This window comes from Bubalus bubalis, chromosome 23 (assembly GCF_019923935.1).
Source record: "Bubalus bubalis isolate 160015118507 breed Murrah chromosome 23, NDDB_SH_1, whole genome shotgun sequence".
Classification (NCBI taxonomy): domain Eukaryota; kingdom Metazoa; phylum Chordata; class Mammalia; order Artiodactyla; family Bovidae; genus Bubalus; species Bubalus bubalis.
In genome coordinates, this window is record NC_059179.1 from 39,183,779 (window position 1) to 39,201,374 (window position 17,596).

A 17,596-nucleotide genomic window follows, 5' to 3' on the forward strand; every position below is an offset into this window, starting at 1 on the left:
GTGCTGGGTCTTTGTTGCTGTGCGCGAACTTTCTCTAGCTGTGGTGCGCGGGCCTCTCATGGCAGTGGTTGCTCTTGTTACAGAGCACAAGCTCCAGAGGGCACGAAGCTTCAGAAGTTGCAGCTCCAGGGCTCTAGAGCACAGGCTTCATAGTCGTGGTGCGCGGGCTTAGCTGCTTCATGGCATGTGGGATCTTCCTGGACCAGGGATCAAACCCATGTCTCCTGCATCGGCAGGCGGATTCTTTACCACCAAGCCACCAGGGAAGCCCTGGGCACACTTTTTAAGCCTCCCCAAACCTTATTTTCCTTTCTGTGAAAAGGATGTGATTATAGGACTGCTGGAAGAATTTAAGAAACTACAAGCTTGGGACTTCCCTGGTGGTCCAGTTGTTCAGACTCCGAGCTCCCAGTGCAGGGAGCATGGTTTCGATCCCTGGTTGGGAATCCTGCCTGCTGCGTGGCGTGGTCAAAAAAAAAAGCTATGCGCCTGTGAGGGCTCTGGACGCGCCAGCTGTTGTTATTGCTGTTATTATCAGCACCATCAGCCCAGGGACATCTGCCCTTCAGGCCCTCGGCGTCCAGGCATAACTTGCTTTAAACAAAATTGGAACCATACTGGCCGGGAGGTGGAGGGTGTGTTACAAACAGAAAGGACTACTCGTTGAACCAAAGTACCCACTACTGGATAAACAGAAAAGTCCACACCGCTTTTGAACAAAATTGATTTTGGTAGGGAACAATCTCTGACACGATGGATGGGCCCAGTTTGGCCTTGAATGTCCCCTTCAGCCTCCCTCAGCCCCCGCCTGGCTCCTGGCCAGCCTCCCCCAGCTGTGCCCTGAAGCCCCAGGGCCAGAGGACGACCAGGTGAACCCAAGGAAGCACAGCCCAGCTTTGGAGAGGGACACAGGTTGACATGTGAGCTCAGCCTCAACTCGTGGATAACACGAGGGCAATCCCAGCCAGCCCTCGTGCACCGTTTATGTAGGTGGTACTGAGGCGCTGCTATGAAGCACCTGGTCTGATGGTCGTGGTGTTATCAATACTAACAACAGCTGGGAGGCTTCAGTGCAAGGCAGGCTGGGTAAGAGAAGAGCCCCACAAAGCTCCTGTTCTCAGTACTCCGGATTTCCTTCCGTCCCCCGTACATGTACCCACACACACATACAATGCTGACATGGTTGTCACCTCCATCCGGCCAGAATGGGGTGTCTCACCTTCGTGACAGAATTGCCAAATGCTTTTTTTATATTACTATATCTCAGTTGGGCTTCCCAGGTGGTGCTAGTGGTAAAGAATCCGCCTGCCAATGCAGGAGATGCAGGTTTTATCCCTGGGTCGGGAAGATCCCCTGGAGGAGGAAATGGCTACCCACTGCAGTGTTCCGGCCTGGGAAATCCCGTGGACAGAGGGGCCTGGTGGGCTACAGATCATGGGGTCACAAAGAGTCGGACACAAACCAAGTGTCTGAGCACAGCACGTCTCCATTAGACTGAATTCAGCTGCAAGGAACACCTGACTTGCAGTGGCTAAAACAATAAAGATGCTTAATTATCTTGTGTAACAAGTCACAGGACAGCAACAGAAATGTCACCGAGGCTTCATTTTTCTAAATAACTTTTCCAGGCAGCCATCAGTGTACCAGCTTTTTGTCCAGAAGACTTAGCTTTGTCTTAGGGCTGCCTCAGATTTTAAACCTGCCAGTGACTGGAGAAGGTGAGGTTCCTGGTTTTGTTTTGTATTTTTCTAAAGAAAGAAGCAAACTCTCTTCCAGAGCCTCCCTAACAGACACCCCCCTTATATTTCAGGCACCAGACGTGGGTTACCAGCCCTCTCCTAAAAATATCAAGGAACAGGGGCTGTTTCTGCTGCCTTACACCTTTCACGGCTCACCTCGCCAGGTTCAAAGGAGAGACTTCATAAAAGTAAGAAAGCAGGGAGGAGAACGTGGCTGTCCCTCTACATAGAGCCCCTTCATTGACGGAGGAAGGAACTGGAGCCCAGAGTGGTAAAGTCCCTCATCCAAGGCCACTCAAGACTTCGCAGAAGGACCAAGGTAAAATCTGAACCACTGGCCCAGCCAGCTCCCATCATATCACCAACTGTGGCTGACCCTAAGCCCCAAAGGGCACTCTGAGCTTGGCCAGAGGCATGACGCGGACAAAGTCAAGACCGTTAACAGAAGTGAAGCCCTGATGCGCCCAAATGCGCCTCCAGGCCCCAGGGCCGTGTGGGGCTGGGGCAGTCAGAGCACTTCCTGCCCTTCACAGGAGCTTGGCAGGCGGGCCACGGGAACCCAGAGCCTGACAAACAGCATCTCTGTAGCCGCCTGGACCCCTGCCAAGCTGCCTCATTCCCTGGGGCTGACCTCATGTTTCTGAAGAGCCTCAAGACGCCCGAGGTCTGTGTTTCTCTCCTGGTTCAGTACTGCTGCCAGCAAAGGCAACGGCCCAGGATGGGGCCTGGGGGCCACGTGGAGGGGTGGACACCCAGAGCCCAAGCATCTGACAACTCACCCCTGCCCTGCCCTGCCTGTGGCATGCAGGCCCCGCTCCAGAAGAAACAGAAGATACACTGTCTAAGCTCTGAGATGAGGCCCCTCCTGCTCTGTCTTCCTGCCCCCAACCACCTGAAGGTGTCCCTCGAAGAAACTTTCACACTCAGGCTTTTCTGTCTGTTTCAGTTCGGACTCCTGGAAGCGGAACCAAAGGCAGTCAGACTTCATCCAACAGAGGTACTAAGCGCATCTCAGAAGTCGGCTAAAGAGCCTCAAAGAGAGCTAGAGGGCTCATCTGAGGTCTGCGCTTAGTGACAAAAGTAACTGCTGATTGAGCCAAGAGCTGGGGTAGGCACGCACTCTAGCCTTTCTGGGGTCACTGACAGTATACTGAGGTGCAGCATGTACCCCTTCTCCTGCCAAAAAAAAAAAAAAAAAAAAAGAAGCCTTCGTGCCCTTGACCTCCACTTCCAGACACTCTTTCAGGGCAAAACACCTACTCTGGGCAAGGCTGACGACAGCAGATGAGGTGAGTAGCCTGGGGAAACAGCATGGAGCCAGGGCCCCAGGATGCATCCCTCCAGCTCTCCCCAGGACATCTGCCTCATGATTACCACAATCCACCCACCCAGGCCGCAGCTCCAGATCGAGGCATTTGTTCCCATTCAAGTTCACTTAAAAGCGTTTATTTCCCTGCAAATCCACAAGGGCTAAAAAATCCACATGAGAGAGGAAAGAAAGCCTCTCCTAGTTGCCATTCTCTCTGGTCTGACCAAGAGGGGCTGGCCCCAGCCGCTGGTGGCTTTAAACTTGCTCGCAGAGGTTTTTCTCAGAATAGTAGCTCACAGTCTTCAGAGCTTGAAAAGCCCGCATACCTTGAAAGTACGCAGGCTGCAGGGCTGCAAGAACAGAGTGGAATTTTCCATTTATAGAATAATACTCCTCATACCACTCTGGGGCCAGCGTTCTCGTGGTAAGTTCAGTGTCAGCAAACCCACCATGCTTCTGCAGGAGCCCCACGCCAGCCGGGCCCTTTTATTTATTTTTGGTGGGAGACAGGAGGAAATAAAGGAATAGCTTTTCAACTTGAGTGCCAACACAAACTTGGAAAAGGAACTGGCTTGGCAAGTGCTGAATATCACTGCCTGGTTTGGGGACTTAAATCAACTGTCAGGGAGTAGGAGGTGAGGAAGAGGCTGAAAAATATACCTTCCACCCCAGCATGTAGACAGGTGGCTGGGACAGGCATCACATTACTGCCTCAAGACCTTCCCTGTCCCTGCTGCGTGGTCCCTGGATCATGCCTGAGGGCAGGGGCCCATACCAAAGGCACAAGGCCCCACCTCGCTTCTCTTCCTCCGTACCCCCATGTGGTACACTTGATTTCTGCTGATGCACGCACAGACAGACTCAAAGTCTGAAATAGCTTCCAGATTCACGGTGTAGAGGGAAGGTCACCAAGCCAGTCATGAAGAGGCCTGAGTCCTCACTCTGGCAGTGACAAATTCACTGTGTGGCCTAAAGAAGCCTTCTCTTCTCTGGGTCTCATTTTCTTCATCTGTAAAGTAAGATCGGACTGAATGATCCCAAAGATCCCCTTCACTGCAAACATTCGGACTCACTCATTCATTCTACTGTTAACCCGAGCCAGCACCAGGTTCTGGGCATCCCTACAGGGCCACTCTAAACCTGCTGGGACATACCCAGACCCACCCACTAAGGACAGCTGCAACACCAGTCTCCCAACCCTTGTTCCGACAGACAGAGCTCCTCCAGAGAGAGGAAGGAAAACCCTGCCTGCCAGCTTAGAGGAGGCATTGTCCCCGCCCCTCAGCACCTACAGGAACCCTCCCCCTACCTAATACTTCCCCTGCTTTCCATATTTTAAAAAACCGTGTTGCTCCTTCTCCTGGGAAGGGCATGGCCATCTCGTAGCCACCTAAAGTCTTCTGATTTATTTTCCACCGTTTTTACAAAAGTACAGTATTCATTTCAAAGTATTAAATGGTGACGCTCAAGTGGCCCCTGAATACGCTTTGTTATTTCAGTTGCATAAACACCTCATATTTCAATACGGTCCCTCCACCCCAGGGGCAGGGGGGAGTGAGGAGCTACACACACACTTAGAAACACACACACACTGATCACTGTCCTAAGGCCCTCACCCCTACCTGTCTGTCACCAGCTACTGGCCACCACCTGGTCTCGGAACACCTGTTGGGAGGTGCTACAGTGCTGCTGTGGGAAAGTTATGTGTCCTTCCACTACTTACGAGGTAAGAACCAAAACCTCTCTGAAGCTCTCTGAGGTTTGTGCGAGGATTCCACCCAGTTGAAAGCTCTCCAAAACGCTGTGCAAAAGGAAGTTACTTGATTGCTGGGCGGCTCCCACTTAAAAACTGCTTCGTTAGCTCGCACCAAGTCTTGCCTCCCCACATCTTTCCTTGCTGATGTTGATGAGGAGAAAGGAGAGGAGGGGTTTCTCAGAAGGCAGAAGGCTGGCCCAGGGCACTAAAAGCTTGGGAGGTGGGTCTCACCCCCAGGCTGAGGGAGATCCAGGACTGGTCACCTGTTCCAAACCAGTGGAACAGAGCTCAGGCGATGGCGGGCCCCAGCAACCGCCCCTCCCCTACCTCCCCCTCCCCTCCCCTCCCAGCTGAGCGGTAGGGCACGCCCCCTCCCCCGGATTCACCAATCAGCGCCCGGAGCGGCGCCCGTGGCGCAGGGGGCTCTGGTCAGCAGCCAATTAGCGCAGCGGCCCGAGGCGGCGCCTGTCCGCCCCCTCCCAGAATGAAAGCTGCCCCACAGCTGGCGAGGCGGGCGCAGCGCGTGGGTTGCAGGAACCTCGCGGGCCGGAGCAGCGCGCGATCACTGCCCGCCCGCCCCCCGCGCGTCCGCCTCCGCTCCGCCTCCGTCCCGGGCGCGGGCGAGGTGGCCCGGGCGGGGGAGGGCAGGGGGCAGGGCCGCGGCGGAGAGGCAGCGGGGCGGGGAGGAGCGGGTCCCGATAAAAGGCGGCGAGGCAGCCCCACCCCGAGGCAGGCCGGCGGGCAGGCTCGGCTCGTCCCTTCCGTCCGGCCCGCGCCGGCGGCGGGGAGGCGGCGCGCGCGGCCCGCAACCCGCCCATGGAGGCTTTCCCCTGGGCGCCCCGCTCGCCCCGCCGCGGCCGCGCCCCCCCGCCCATGGCGCTCGTGCCCAGCGCCCGCTACGTGAGCACCCAGGGCCCGGCGCACCCGCAGCCCTTCAGCTCGTGGAACGACTATCTGGGACTCGCCACGCTCATCACCAAGGCGGTGGACGGCGAGCCGCGCTTCGGCTGCGCCCGCGGCGGGGACGGCGGCGGGGACGGCTCCCCGCCCTCTTCTTCCTCCTCGTCGTGCTGCTCCCCCCACGCGGGGGCCGGGCCCGGGGCGGTGGGGCCCGCGCTGGGGCCGCCCGACTACGACGAGGACGACGACGACGACGACAGCGACGATCCGGGGTCCCGGAGCCGCTACCTGGGGGGCGCGCTGGAGCTGCGCGCGCTAGAGCTGTGCGCGGACCCTGCTGAGGCCGGGCTGCTGGAGGAGCGTTTCGCTGAGCTGAGCCCGTTCGCTGGTCGCGCCGCTGCCGTGCTTTTGGGCTGCGCACCCGCCGCCGCCGCCGCGGCCACCGCCGAAGCAGCGCCGCGAGAGGAGCGGGCCGCGGCGTGGGCGGCCGAGCCCAAGCTGCACGCCGCCTCCGGGGCGGCCGCCGCCCGGCTGCTCAAGCCCGAGCTGCAGGTGTGCGTGTTTTGCCGGAACAACAAGGAGGCGGTGGCGCTCTACACCACCCACATCCTGAAGGGACCCGACGGGCGGGTGCTGTGCCCCGTGCTGCGCCGGTACACGTGTCCCCTGTGCGGTGCCAGCGGCGACAACGCGCACACCATCAAGTACTGCCCGCTTTCTAAAGTGCCGCCGCCGCCTGCAGCCCGCCCGCCGCCGCGCAGCGGCAGGGACGGCCTGCCCGGCAAGAAGCTGCGCTAAGGGTCCGGACCCCGGTCTGCTGCCACCTGATGCCACTGGGGTAGCCGCCCGCCCACTCTCGTGTTTGGTTTGCGCACCATCTCTTCCTCGCTGCCAGGGAGTGTGGAGCTCGTCTTGGTTTTTCCAGAGGAAGCCGACGGTACTGATTATTTTCCTAACGAAGAGCGGTTGAGACTAGACGTTAAAATTTTGATTAATGTTTCTAGTTTGTGCACATCCAGACGGTGAAGGCTGGGTATTCCACTAACTGAAATGTGGCAACTTAGAGGCGCTGTGGTTTATTTATACGTCGACCTATTTTAGATGCGCATCAGTATGAAATTGTCTCAGTCTAATCTTGGATGTTTAATTTTATGAATGGAGGCACTTTACTAGGTCTAGAATATTTTTTTAAAAGCCTCTCAACTGAACTTAAAACTGGCGATTTTATGGAGTGTCAGCAAAATGACTATTTTATTGTCTGAAACAATATTTCTGTTGTCCTTACCCAGTTATAATTCCAGGTGGAAGCCCTGCGTGGTAGCATCATTAAGTGAAGACTTGGTATACTTTACAGTGTTAGTTTGGGTGGGTGTTCCCTCCTTGTGGCTTGTTTTTGTCCTAGCTGGAGATGTATAAAATGTACAATTTGTAGGTAGCAGGTAGAATACAGCTCATGTACCAGATCTTTTTATTACTGAACGAGCACCTACCGTTTTCCCCCTTTAAAAATAGTGCCAAGTTATAATCATATTGTGTATACACTTGAAAATGGTGCTGTTTAAAAAAATTGTGTATTTATACAGTAACAGTATATGAATTCATTAACCTTGCCTTTAACTCTACTACTTGGCTTTTTCTTTATGCCCCTTCCTATTCCAGTTCTTCAAAAATATGTCATACTTAAGATCAAACGGGTGCAATAATTCATTCACTCTGAATTGCTCCATTTCAGGGTCTCTAAATAGTGGAAATCTCATTCCAGCTGTTGCCTCTCAGACTAAATGTAAGATGGAATCCTTTGAGCTCTGGAAGGTTAATGAAACAACTGGTGTTCAGGAAGGTTCCACTCTGGACTGTGTCTGCTTTAAACCATCACAGAAGTCCTCAAACCAGTATAAGTACCAATTAAAGGAACTGACTGGGTGTAGGGGGGGTAAGACAAAGAACACAGCCTCCCTCTATTGTGTTCCCATTCTCATTAGAAGACAACCCTTCTGGAATCCCACCAGTTATTTTCATTGGTGAGATTAAATCTAATCCTGGGCAAAGGTGCTTGACTTCTACTTTAACCTCCCATCTTCAAGTCCACCACAGTGCATACCACACCGTATGTACCATCGGAACAGACACAGAAGGTAAAAATGGAAATGAATTAACATGAAGTCATCTAAAACGTACAAAATCACTATCTGAAAATAACAGCAACAGATTTAGTCTTTAGAGGTTCCAGGAGAGCTTAGCTAGGTTATTAAAAATTCGGCTGCCTTCATATTAAACAACTACCTCCCTCCACAGCAAATTTGCTTGATTTGAACACTTCTTTTAAAGTCTAAGAAGCTGCCATGATAGCTGAGATAGCTATGAGCTTTTTTGGTCAAAGGGTGGGAGAAGGGGGAGGGGGTACACACAGGCAAACCATTCATTTCTTGGTCAAGAAAAAAAACCTGTTAGTATAGCTCCAAATGAGAAAACTTCAGACATGAATATACCTAAACTCAAACGCATGCATTAACTTCTCTTCAGCTTTGCTAGAAAACATATCAATTTAAACTAGTTTTGCTTTCTGGGTTGTTTTTAGGTCACACGAATTCCTGTCACCTCTTGCCGCTGCTTTAATTCTCCCTTTTCAAGAGTCACTATTAAAAGATGGGTGCATTCTCCAGACGGGAAGGACTAGGCAGGTGACTTACCTATCAGCAGCAACCCCCCACCAGCCATCTGCCTGTTTTCCAGCTAACTTTAGCTTCTAGTATTTTAAAGCATAACGGAGAATGTCAATAGTTCTCTAGAACTCTCTTATGAAGTTTACTAAACAGGCTCTAACACATTTAAAAGCAACTCTCAATCTGAAACATGTTTTAAGCACTTGAAAAGCTAAATTTAAGATAAAAGGAAATCCAATTTTTTGAAGTCTAGAAAGTATACAAAATAGTGACAAAAGTACTTATTTTCATAAGACTGCATATTTTTGGAAAAAGATGTACGGAATCCTCAAAAGAGCTTTACCAACTGTGCAGCCACAGACTGCCTTACATTTTAAAATCGTACCACAAATGAACATAATACTTCAAAGAAAAATTTCAGTGTTAGTCCTAATTTTCTAATCTGTTCTTAGCTACAACATGAACATTGCTTCCATTAATTTCCAGTATATTTTAGTTAGACTTACAAAATCTTAAGTCGGTGTCCAGCCAAACCATGTCACGCATATAGATGCCAACCTTCCCCTAGTAGCCACTTTGGACAACCACTGGGATATGGAACCTTCTTTGGGCTGCTGCCTCCACCCTCAGATCCACCCATGCTGATAGTGATGACACCCTGTCTACAAATGCAGAAGAATAAACACTGAGGGAGGGGGTAAGACTGTGAGATCCTGAGCAGGATCACAAGCAGCTGCACTCTTCTGCCCTTACCCTGTGCTCTGATTCCAACACCCAGGTCACAGAACTTGGGAGAACAGTATATCTGGGAGAGGGTCTGGGTAGGAAGGGTGGTTTGCAGACCAGCCTGGAAACCTAACCATCAGACAGCCATCTAAACAAATCAGCTCAAATGAATGTCTGTTGGGGCCTGTATGTGACTGCCCAGGTATGTCCTGTTCTAGTAACTTGGGGACAGAGCAGGTTACTGTCCCAAGTTTTCACTTGTTACAAAAGGCCCTCTTCTCACAAGACTTTCACTTGTTTGAAATATAAATTAAGAAAAACGTTTTCTTAAAGTGAGTTCTATAATTATTAACATCAAAAAGGAAAGGCTGCATTTGGTAAAGTTTTTTCTAAAAAAGCATCAATACTCCCTCTTCTGGCCTCATGGCTGCACCAAGAGTAATTCTCACCACTACTCAACACCAGAAATAATCTAAGTGCCTAGAGCCACTATAAATTTGCAATTAACATTCTGTGAAATCAATTATGCTTTTAATTTCAGGGGAAAACTCAAGATGTACATCACACACACACCACACAGAGAGGACAACTTTACAGGGAAACGCAACTTTACACACACACACACACACCCCCATACAGACAGGACAACTTTACAGGGAAACTAAGAGGTTCATCCAGTAACAGAGGAGGACACTTTAGTGGAAACATCCTAGCCACATTTGCTTTTTGTTATATTTAGGTTATTTTCTTTGATACTCAACAGTGAGAAAGTTAATACCACTGGTAAAACCTCAAGTGAAATAAACTCAAGGAATATGTAAGCTAAACATATATGAAACACTAACTCTAACCACAAATCAACACTAAAACAAATTCTGTAAGTGTTTTATTTATCATTGAAGAAAAAACACAGCAGCAAGTTCTGTGTTGGCTTCAATAAGACCAAATAGTTAATCTTGAACATAGCTACTACACTCCAAAATTGAAGTCAACACAGTCATTACTACAAATTACTTATTGAAAGAATCTATTCTGAAGAGAAAGGAAATTAGGAAAAAGAATTTAAAGAATTCCTCCAAACCACACATTTATAAATATTGTCATATTTAAAATGCTTGAAAGGCATGAATTCTCCATAAATGGAAAAGCAGTTTGCTATTGGCAACAGAAAAAACTCAGCCACAGTTTACCAAATGCTTTAAAATTTAAAAGCTATATCTGTTTTGGATTCACACTCCAGCAGTATTCTCGTCATTATAATAATGACCACAAGTTGGCTTATACTCACCTTCTTTCAAGTAAAATCTACCAAAAACTCCACTGTATCCAATGTGTGCAATGTTTACTGCACTTCGAGTAAACCTAAAAACCTTCTGAATTTAGTAAATACCTCAAAATACCTAGAGGTATGTCTCAATGGTGTGAGAACTGTTTCAGCTCCCTGTTTTAGAGACTTCAGATACATTCTCTATAACAGAACCTTACTTCATTCCAAATTAATACCAGATATTTCAAAATCAAAAGAAAAAAGATCAGGTCTATACCAAGATATAGGTGTTACTCAATACCTGAAGAATTCTCATTTTAAATTTATTTTTAGTTTTTCTTTTTTGTAAACAAATGATTGACGAAATAATGCAACACCTTAAATTCAAAAACATGGCGTGGTTTTCCAACCGTCTGTGGATGCGGTGCCTGATCAATCTATTATATAGGATTAATACAAGTTCATGCTTTTTGTGTTATGGTGAGACATTAAAGAATCCAATTTAGATTGGTTGAAGCACAAATATAATAATCCTTGAATGTGATCAAACCTATGTAAAGACATGAGTTTGAATCCACTATCTTGAGACTTAACGTCGTACTGTGGTCCATCCATCTTCATCAGTCTCATTTTTAGTACGACGAAGAGATTCCCTATCTTTCTCAGCTCTCCAGGAGGTCTTCTCTTTCTCACCTTCCCTTTCTCGGTCTCGGTCTCGGTCTCGATCTCTTGAAAGAGCTGCGGGAGGAACACGACGAGGAGTATCCCGCTCTTCTGCCCGGTCATCTTTCCTGTCATCAGTACGTCTCCAAGAACTTACTTTAATTAAAAGAAAAGGAGAGAGAATAAATTTGTACTGTATTCTATCAGCTCAGACTAAATAGAACTAAAGCAAAAGGAATGCCTCAAATTACTCAGAAATCCAGTACTGAAGATGATAGAGAATCTTCATTAAAAAAAAAGCTAAATACATTTTAATCATTTTGATACAATTACTGAAAAACCTTTAAAATAGACAAAAATACCAACTTGCACCAAGAAATCACTGGCCTGGGAAGTGTCCTAATTTTTAAAAAATTTAGGATAAGGTGACAAAATTCTGGCTGGATAAAAATTTTTTACAGGATTTTTGGCTCCCATTGAAGACTTAACAGCAAATAAGTGAAATGTATTTCATTATACTGTAAAAGAAGAAAATACCCTCGATGTAAAACCAAATAAATAGTAAAAGCTTTTGAGGCAAAAGTGCCATGGTCATTTTAAACAAAATGCAAGTGAAACTGAAGTTGCTCAGTCCTGTCCGACTCTTTGCAACCCTATGGACGGTAGCCTACCAGGCTCCTCAGTCCATGGAATTTCCCAGGCAGGAGTACTGGAATGAGTTGCCATTTCCTTCTCCAGTAACTTTGTGAAGACCATGAACTTTAAATGGAATAAATGATCTACTTGGCCATCTTATTTTTGGTGTTCACACAAGTTAAAGAGACAATAAATCCCCTCATCAACTGTGGCTTCCCGGTGTTCAGCGGTCACACAGAAAGCACATCTCTACCTTCCTCACGCTCTGATCTGAGAGGCGGTCCTCTTCGGTCCCTGTCGTCTCGTCTGTCCCTTAGGTCACGGCGATCATCTCTCTCACGACGCCGGTCATCGCGGTCCCTATCGTCACGACGACTTGCATCTCTCCAGCTTGAAGACTCCTCAGCTGGTCCTCTTCTCCAGCCACCTTCATCCCTGCAAGCCAATTTAAATGACAAGTTAAGTTCTGTCGTTAGACAACACGGGTAAATTTAAATGGATATATAATACCCAGATCAGCAAATAACAGGAATAAACTTTAAAGTCGTGAGTTGACCTCAAACTGATGCTTCAGGCATGAAGTCAAATGAGAACATCTGGCTCTGCATTGTCCAAAAGAACAGTTATTACCCCTTCCAAACACTCAACAGTCAAACGTGACAGCTGGTTACTGTGTGTGGACATTACATCTACAGGACACTTTCATCCTTGCAGGAAACTGTACTGAATGGTGCTGATCTAGATTAGATTAGTACAAAGCCACTTTGACCAGATGAAGACAGCCAGAACTCTTAAAACTAGTAAAAGCAAAGGGGCTTTTTAATAATTTAAAAGCAATAACGGACCTCAACCACAGGGGAAAAGTAATGGACAGGGCAGAACCTGGACTGGTTCCACCACCATAGAGCCACACAACCTGTATACAGACAGCACCAGCCTGCCTGCCTGTCCCCTCTTTGAAAAGAGGAATCTGGTTCAATTAGATGACCTTGAAATTTTTTAAAATCTATGATTCTACTAGATAAATATATGAAAGGGGGAAGCATGTTTTTCAAAAATGGCTTTTTCAAAAAGTTCAGGAATGCATAGGACAACATTAAAGGAATTTTAACCATAAGGCCACAGTCTTAACCAGAGTATCAAACCTTGGCCGTCTGAAGCGGTCGTCTCGATCACCATCTCTCTCTCTGTCTCTCTCTCTCTCCCTCTCTCTGTCTCTCTCTCTCTCCGGGTCCCTGTCGTTCTCGTCTCGATCTTGATTATCTCGGTCTCGCTCTTTTTCCCTCTCCCATTCACGGTCTTCTGATGGTCTTGAGTCTCGAGGTGGACCCCAACTCTCTTCTCTGGCTTTTTCTTTCTCTCTCCATCCACCTAGGTTTTAAAAAAAAATGAAAATTTCCACTCAAGAAACAGACTGGCAACAACAAATCTTGATGTTAATCCATCACCACTGTAATGGCTAATTAAGACACTCTAACATAATTAAAAAAAACTAAATGCATTTACCTCATTTCACTGAACCAACTCCTATTTTGACTACCTATTATTGTTTTTCTAACATATAACACATAGGAACTGTATGTTCCATATGTAAAGATTTCAGGTATAAAAATCTGTAAACCTGTTCTGACAGTGAAGACCACTCATTTAAGCAGAGAACTTCAAGGGTGAGGGGTAGGATCTAGATCTGAGAGAGAGAGCCCCAATTATGAGTTCAGGTGTATCTTTCAACATTTTCAAAACCTTTCTAACAAAAAAGACTCTTTCCTTTTACCACCATAAGGTCATGAAATAAGGACAAAGCCTTTGGCCCTGCTCAGTATCTCCCTTAGCCATGGGATGTCCAAATCTAGGAAAAATGTGTGCACACAAATGCACAGGCGCACACAGAAAAGGAAATGAGAGGAAGCAGATTATTTCGATGAAAATCTCATAGCTGCAAGGCCAACAATTCTCATCACTACCATTTCTATTCCGGTGGGCTACAGCACTAGTCTAAACCGTCCATTATTGGCTCTTTCAACTGTATCCACAGCTCTGAGATAAGCAGATAATTCCATACCTGTTCATTTGCTACTTGCTAAAACTCTGTAATTCCAAAATTAGCACTCCAGCACTTTCACCAGTCACTCCAGGCAGGTACCCAGTGGTGACATTTGAGCCGCCTGACGGGCCTGCTCTCAGCTGAGCTAAACAGGCAATGCTGTCTTCTGGCTGCAGCTCTCCTACTTTAAACAAGCAGCCTCTGAGTGGCCTATTTAGTGCCACATTTCCACGTTTTTTTGTGCTTTTTTAGTGATTTCAGTTACCCCCAGCATTCTCCCAAAGACAAAAAGGCAATGGATGTGACTTAGGGAGAAAATACAGGTGTTAGATGAGCTTCTTCCAGAAATGAGTGACAGTGCTGTTGGCCAGGGAGTTAAATGCTAATGAATCAATAATATACATTAAATGAGGTATCTTTAAACAAAAAATTAAAACAAGATTGTGTGTTGACTGGCTGGAAAAAACTGACCAGAGTTCAGGAAAAAACAGGAACCTAACCTAGTATTTCCCTTAGTAGCAATGGTTCAGTATTCACTGACTTTATAAAAATGTAATTATCATGAATTAATGAGAATCTACTATGCTATTATCCCCATGTTACAAAAAGCACAGCAAAGTTAAGCTTACCCACAAGCCACAACATCTCACAATGGAATGAAGTGAGAAGAAACACAAGTATGCAACAGGAACCACTCGGGCTAAGGGGCAGGCAGGTGCTCAAACTGCTTTCAAAACAAATTGCTGAAAAGACGTCAGTCATTGAAAAGATACGAGGATGACGACAGAGCAGAGTAAAGGAGAACTCCCATCTTATACAATTAGATGGACAGTGATGCCCCTGAAGAGAAAACGTGTGTGGGTTTGTTTTTTTTCCCCTGGGGAGGGGGGAGGTGTGGGCAGGGTGGAATTCTGTTTTCATAGGTTGTGTCTGAAGTGTCAGTGACCAGGTGCTACACAAAAGTTGGAAACACAGGTCTGAAGGTATGGGGAAAAGTCATCTGGGCAAGACAGTAATGAAGGCATAGACCTGTACACAGTTACTCGAGAATAATAAAAATTATGAAGGGGGGATAGTTCCCTGGTAGTCCAGCAGCTATAAAAATTCCACTCTCCCAATGGAAGCCTGGGTTCGATCCTTGGTCAGGGAACTAGAACTCACATGCCACAAACTAAGATCCTGCGCTCGGCAGCTAAGTCCCAGCTACTGCTGCTGCTGTTGCTAAGTTGCTTCAGTCATGTCCGACTCTGCGCCACCCCTAGACGGAAACCCACCAGGCTCCCCCATCCCTGGGATTCTCCAGGCAAGAACACTGGAGTGGGTTGCCATTTCCTTCTCCAATGCATGAAAGTGAAAAATGAAAGTGAAGTCATTCGGTAGTGTCCGACTCTTAGCGACCCCATGGACTGCATCCTACCAGGCTCCTCCGTCCATGGGATTTTCCAGGCAAGAGTACTGGAGTGGGGTGCCATTGCCTTCTCCCAGCACAGCTGAATAAATTTTAAAAAAAAGTATGAAAGGATGAACAGGCCCAAGACCGAGAAAGGAAATGGACTCCTCTCATGAACATAATGCCATGGTTGACAAGAGTACAGACAAATGATTAGTAAGTTTATTTTTATTTTTCATTACTTCTACAAAGAGTCCAGTCCAGGAAGGATCCTGAAGAACACCGATACTTAGGGACGAGCACAGAAAGAAGAACCTCAAAGCCTTGAAATAGCAGGAACACGTCTTACTTAACAATCAAAATGTAAGTTGTCCTTTGAGACCTGTGTTTTTTCTCTGAAATAACCTGCTACCCTCCATAGAATACTGGGGATTAGCTGGTATAAAATTTCAGGTAGCATTTGTAAATATATATAAAGCATCCAATTTGGCTTTTTGAATACCACAATTTTACCTGGTTTGACAAATGGTCTCCAGGGACCAGGTCGTGAATCATCACCCCTTCTGGAAATCCGATCGTCATCAGCCCGTCTTGAGATCCGATCGTCATCCATGTTTCTCCAAGGCCCCCTGTCATCATCTGCACCGCGCCTGGAAAATCTGTCATCATCTGCACCGCGCCTGGAGAATCTATCATCGTCGGTATTCCGCCAAGGTCCTCGATCATCATCCAAGCCCCGCCTGGGACCCCGGTCATCATCCAAGCCCCGCCTGGGACCCCGGTCATCATCCATGCCCCGCCTGGGACGATCGTCGTCAGCATTCCGCCAGGACGAACGCTCATCGTCCGCACCTCCTCGGCGTGGCCCCCGGTCCTCATCCAGCCCGCGCCTGGGTCCTCTGTCCTCATCAGCCGTGCGCCAGCTTCCTCTGTCCTCGTCCAGTCCCCGTCTAGGTGGTCTGTCGTCATCCGCGTGACGCCAGCTACCCCTGTCTTCATCGCCAATTCGTCTGGGAGGCCTGTCATCGTCTGCACTACGCCAAGAAGGCCGCTCATCGTCCGCCCCCCTGCGAGAGAACCGATCTTCATCGGGACCACGTCGTGGGCCTCTGTCGTCATCCATGCCACGTCGGGGAATGCGATCATCATCTGGTCTAACAGAGGACTCTCTCTCTTCATCATCACCCAGGCGCCTCGGTCGGTCGTCGTCTCTTCTGTGAGGTCTCTCTTCGTCCCGCCCTTCTCCACGTCTCCACTCCCTACAGAGTAACAAGTCAAACACCTTTAAGAGTATACTTAAGAAAGTATGTGATCTCTGTGGCAATGATTTTACTCACTTCCAAAGTGTAAATTCACTAATCTTAGTCCTACAAGAGTATGTTCCAATTAAAAAAAAAAAACCACAAAATCCAAAATTTTATGTCAACAAATAAACCAGTAAGCAGACAACTGCCTCTAAAAGGTATCTTCATTTTCTGAGGAATGCCTTAGCAATTTCTAAATCTATTACTACCAGCTTTCAAAATGACAAGAAAAATACTATGAAACCATTCACTATACTCTAACCTCAAATACCATTAGTTTAGGAAATTAAAAAAAGAAAAACCTAAAGCACGTATTTTCCAAGATATCTGTCAGTAATTACAGCAGCACTGAAGTAAACCATGACCAACATTTCAGTAATAGATACGCATACAATTCTTCATGACTCCCTTTTCCCCACCCCCACAAATTACGACAAATTAGAAAAACACTAAGAAGATACTAACAGGACCTGTGATTAGTCTCTTCTCCTTAATTCTACTTACTTCTCTGGAGGGCCTCTTCTCCACTCAGAATCTGTTTCGGGTCCTTTTCTCCAAGTGCCTTCTGTGTCTCTATCTCCCCAACGCGAGTCCTACGTTGAGCAAGTGAGAGTCACTACATTAGCAACACCGCTGAGAGAAACTGAACGGGAACCTCAAAGAGCTAGTTGCTATAGCACAAAGAGATGAAAAAAAGAACTGAAATGTTAAGAGAGATAAAAAATAGGACTTTGAAAGGCCAGAAGAAGAGAAAAGGAGAAAAATCTTCCTGAGTTAAGACAACTCAATATGCTCTCCGTAAGCTGGATCCTGACCGATGGGGCACACACGCCAAAGGGTGGACGGTAAAGACCTGAGCTCAGGCAGCTAAACCAAGACGTGGTGAAGCATTAGAACTTCTTTTCTCAGAGCTTCCTAGGAATACGGCAGAATATCTACTGAACTAAAAAGATCAAGACTACTGTCAAGAACCCTGTCTCTTCCCGCTAAGTATTAGGACAGTAAGCACAGACAGGTCTCTCAACTTCTGAAGGGGGATGATTTTGAACTGGCTAAACCAATGAAGCGTTATACAACTGTGAGAGAAAAACAAAACTTCTTGTGAGGCATACACAAAAATAAAATATAGAATATACAAAACAAAAAACTTACACGCAAAGGGAAAACGATACAGTGTAAACATATTTTAAACTAAATCA

The 17,596-nt window shown here is 47.3% G+C and overlaps 2 protein-coding genes and 2 long non-coding RNA genes across 5 annotated transcripts in view; 2 read left to right on the plus strand and 2 right to left on the minus strand.

The window, feature by feature from the left end:
- Positions 1–1,575: 1,575 nt before the first annotated feature.
- Positions 1,576–2,818, plus strand: LOC123331437. Its single transcript, XR_006548080.2, has 3 exons — positions 1,576–1,718; positions 1,811–2,058; positions 2,686–2,818. It is a non-coding gene; the product is annotated as an uncharacterized LOC123331437 (long non-coding RNA).
- Positions 2,819–3,169: 351 nt separating this feature from the next.
- Positions 3,170–5,120, minus strand: LOC112581581. Its single transcript, XR_003106176.3, has 2 exons — positions 4,772–5,120; positions 3,170–4,057 (listed from the first exon to the last, which is right to left on the minus strand). It is a non-coding gene; the product is annotated as an uncharacterized LOC112581581 (long non-coding RNA).
- A 328-nt stretch (positions 5,121–5,448) lies between these two features.
- Positions 5,449–8,018, plus strand: NANOS1 (nanos C2HC-type zinc finger 1). Its single transcript, XM_025274108.3, has one exon. The coding sequence runs from the start codon at positions 5,621–5,623 to the stop codon at positions 6,500–6,502; it is 882 nt and encodes a 293-aa protein (XP_025129893.3). The 5' UTR covers positions 5,449–5,620; the 3' UTR covers positions 6,503–8,018.
- A 1,944-nt stretch (positions 8,019–9,962) lies between these two features.
- The window catches only part of EIF3A (eukaryotic translation initiation factor 3 subunit A), a 32,346-nt gene continuing 24,712 nt past the window's right edge, over positions 9,963–17,596 (minus strand). For both annotated transcript variants that reach the window (XM_006048451.4, XM_025274107.3), the window contains 5 exons: positions 16,902–16,990; positions 15,607–16,352; positions 12,805–13,030; positions 11,913–12,094; positions 9,963–11,179 (listed from right to left, as the gene is read on the minus strand). In XM_006048451.4, the coding sequence (XP_006048513.3) occupies positions 10,950–11,179; positions 11,913–12,094; positions 12,805–13,030; positions 15,607–16,352; positions 16,902–16,990 (1,473 nt within the window). In that variant the 3' untranslated portion in view covers positions 9,963–10,949. The remainder of the gene's footprint in view (positions 11,180–11,912; positions 12,095–12,804; positions 13,031–15,606; positions 16,353–16,901; positions 16,991–17,596) is intronic.

Bases quoted from the DNA above. Each gene is read 5' to 3' on its own strand.
- NANOS1 (XM_025274108.3), top strand. From the start codon at position 5,621: ATGGAGGCTTTCCCCTGGGCGCCCCGCTCGCCCCGCCGCGGCCGCGCC.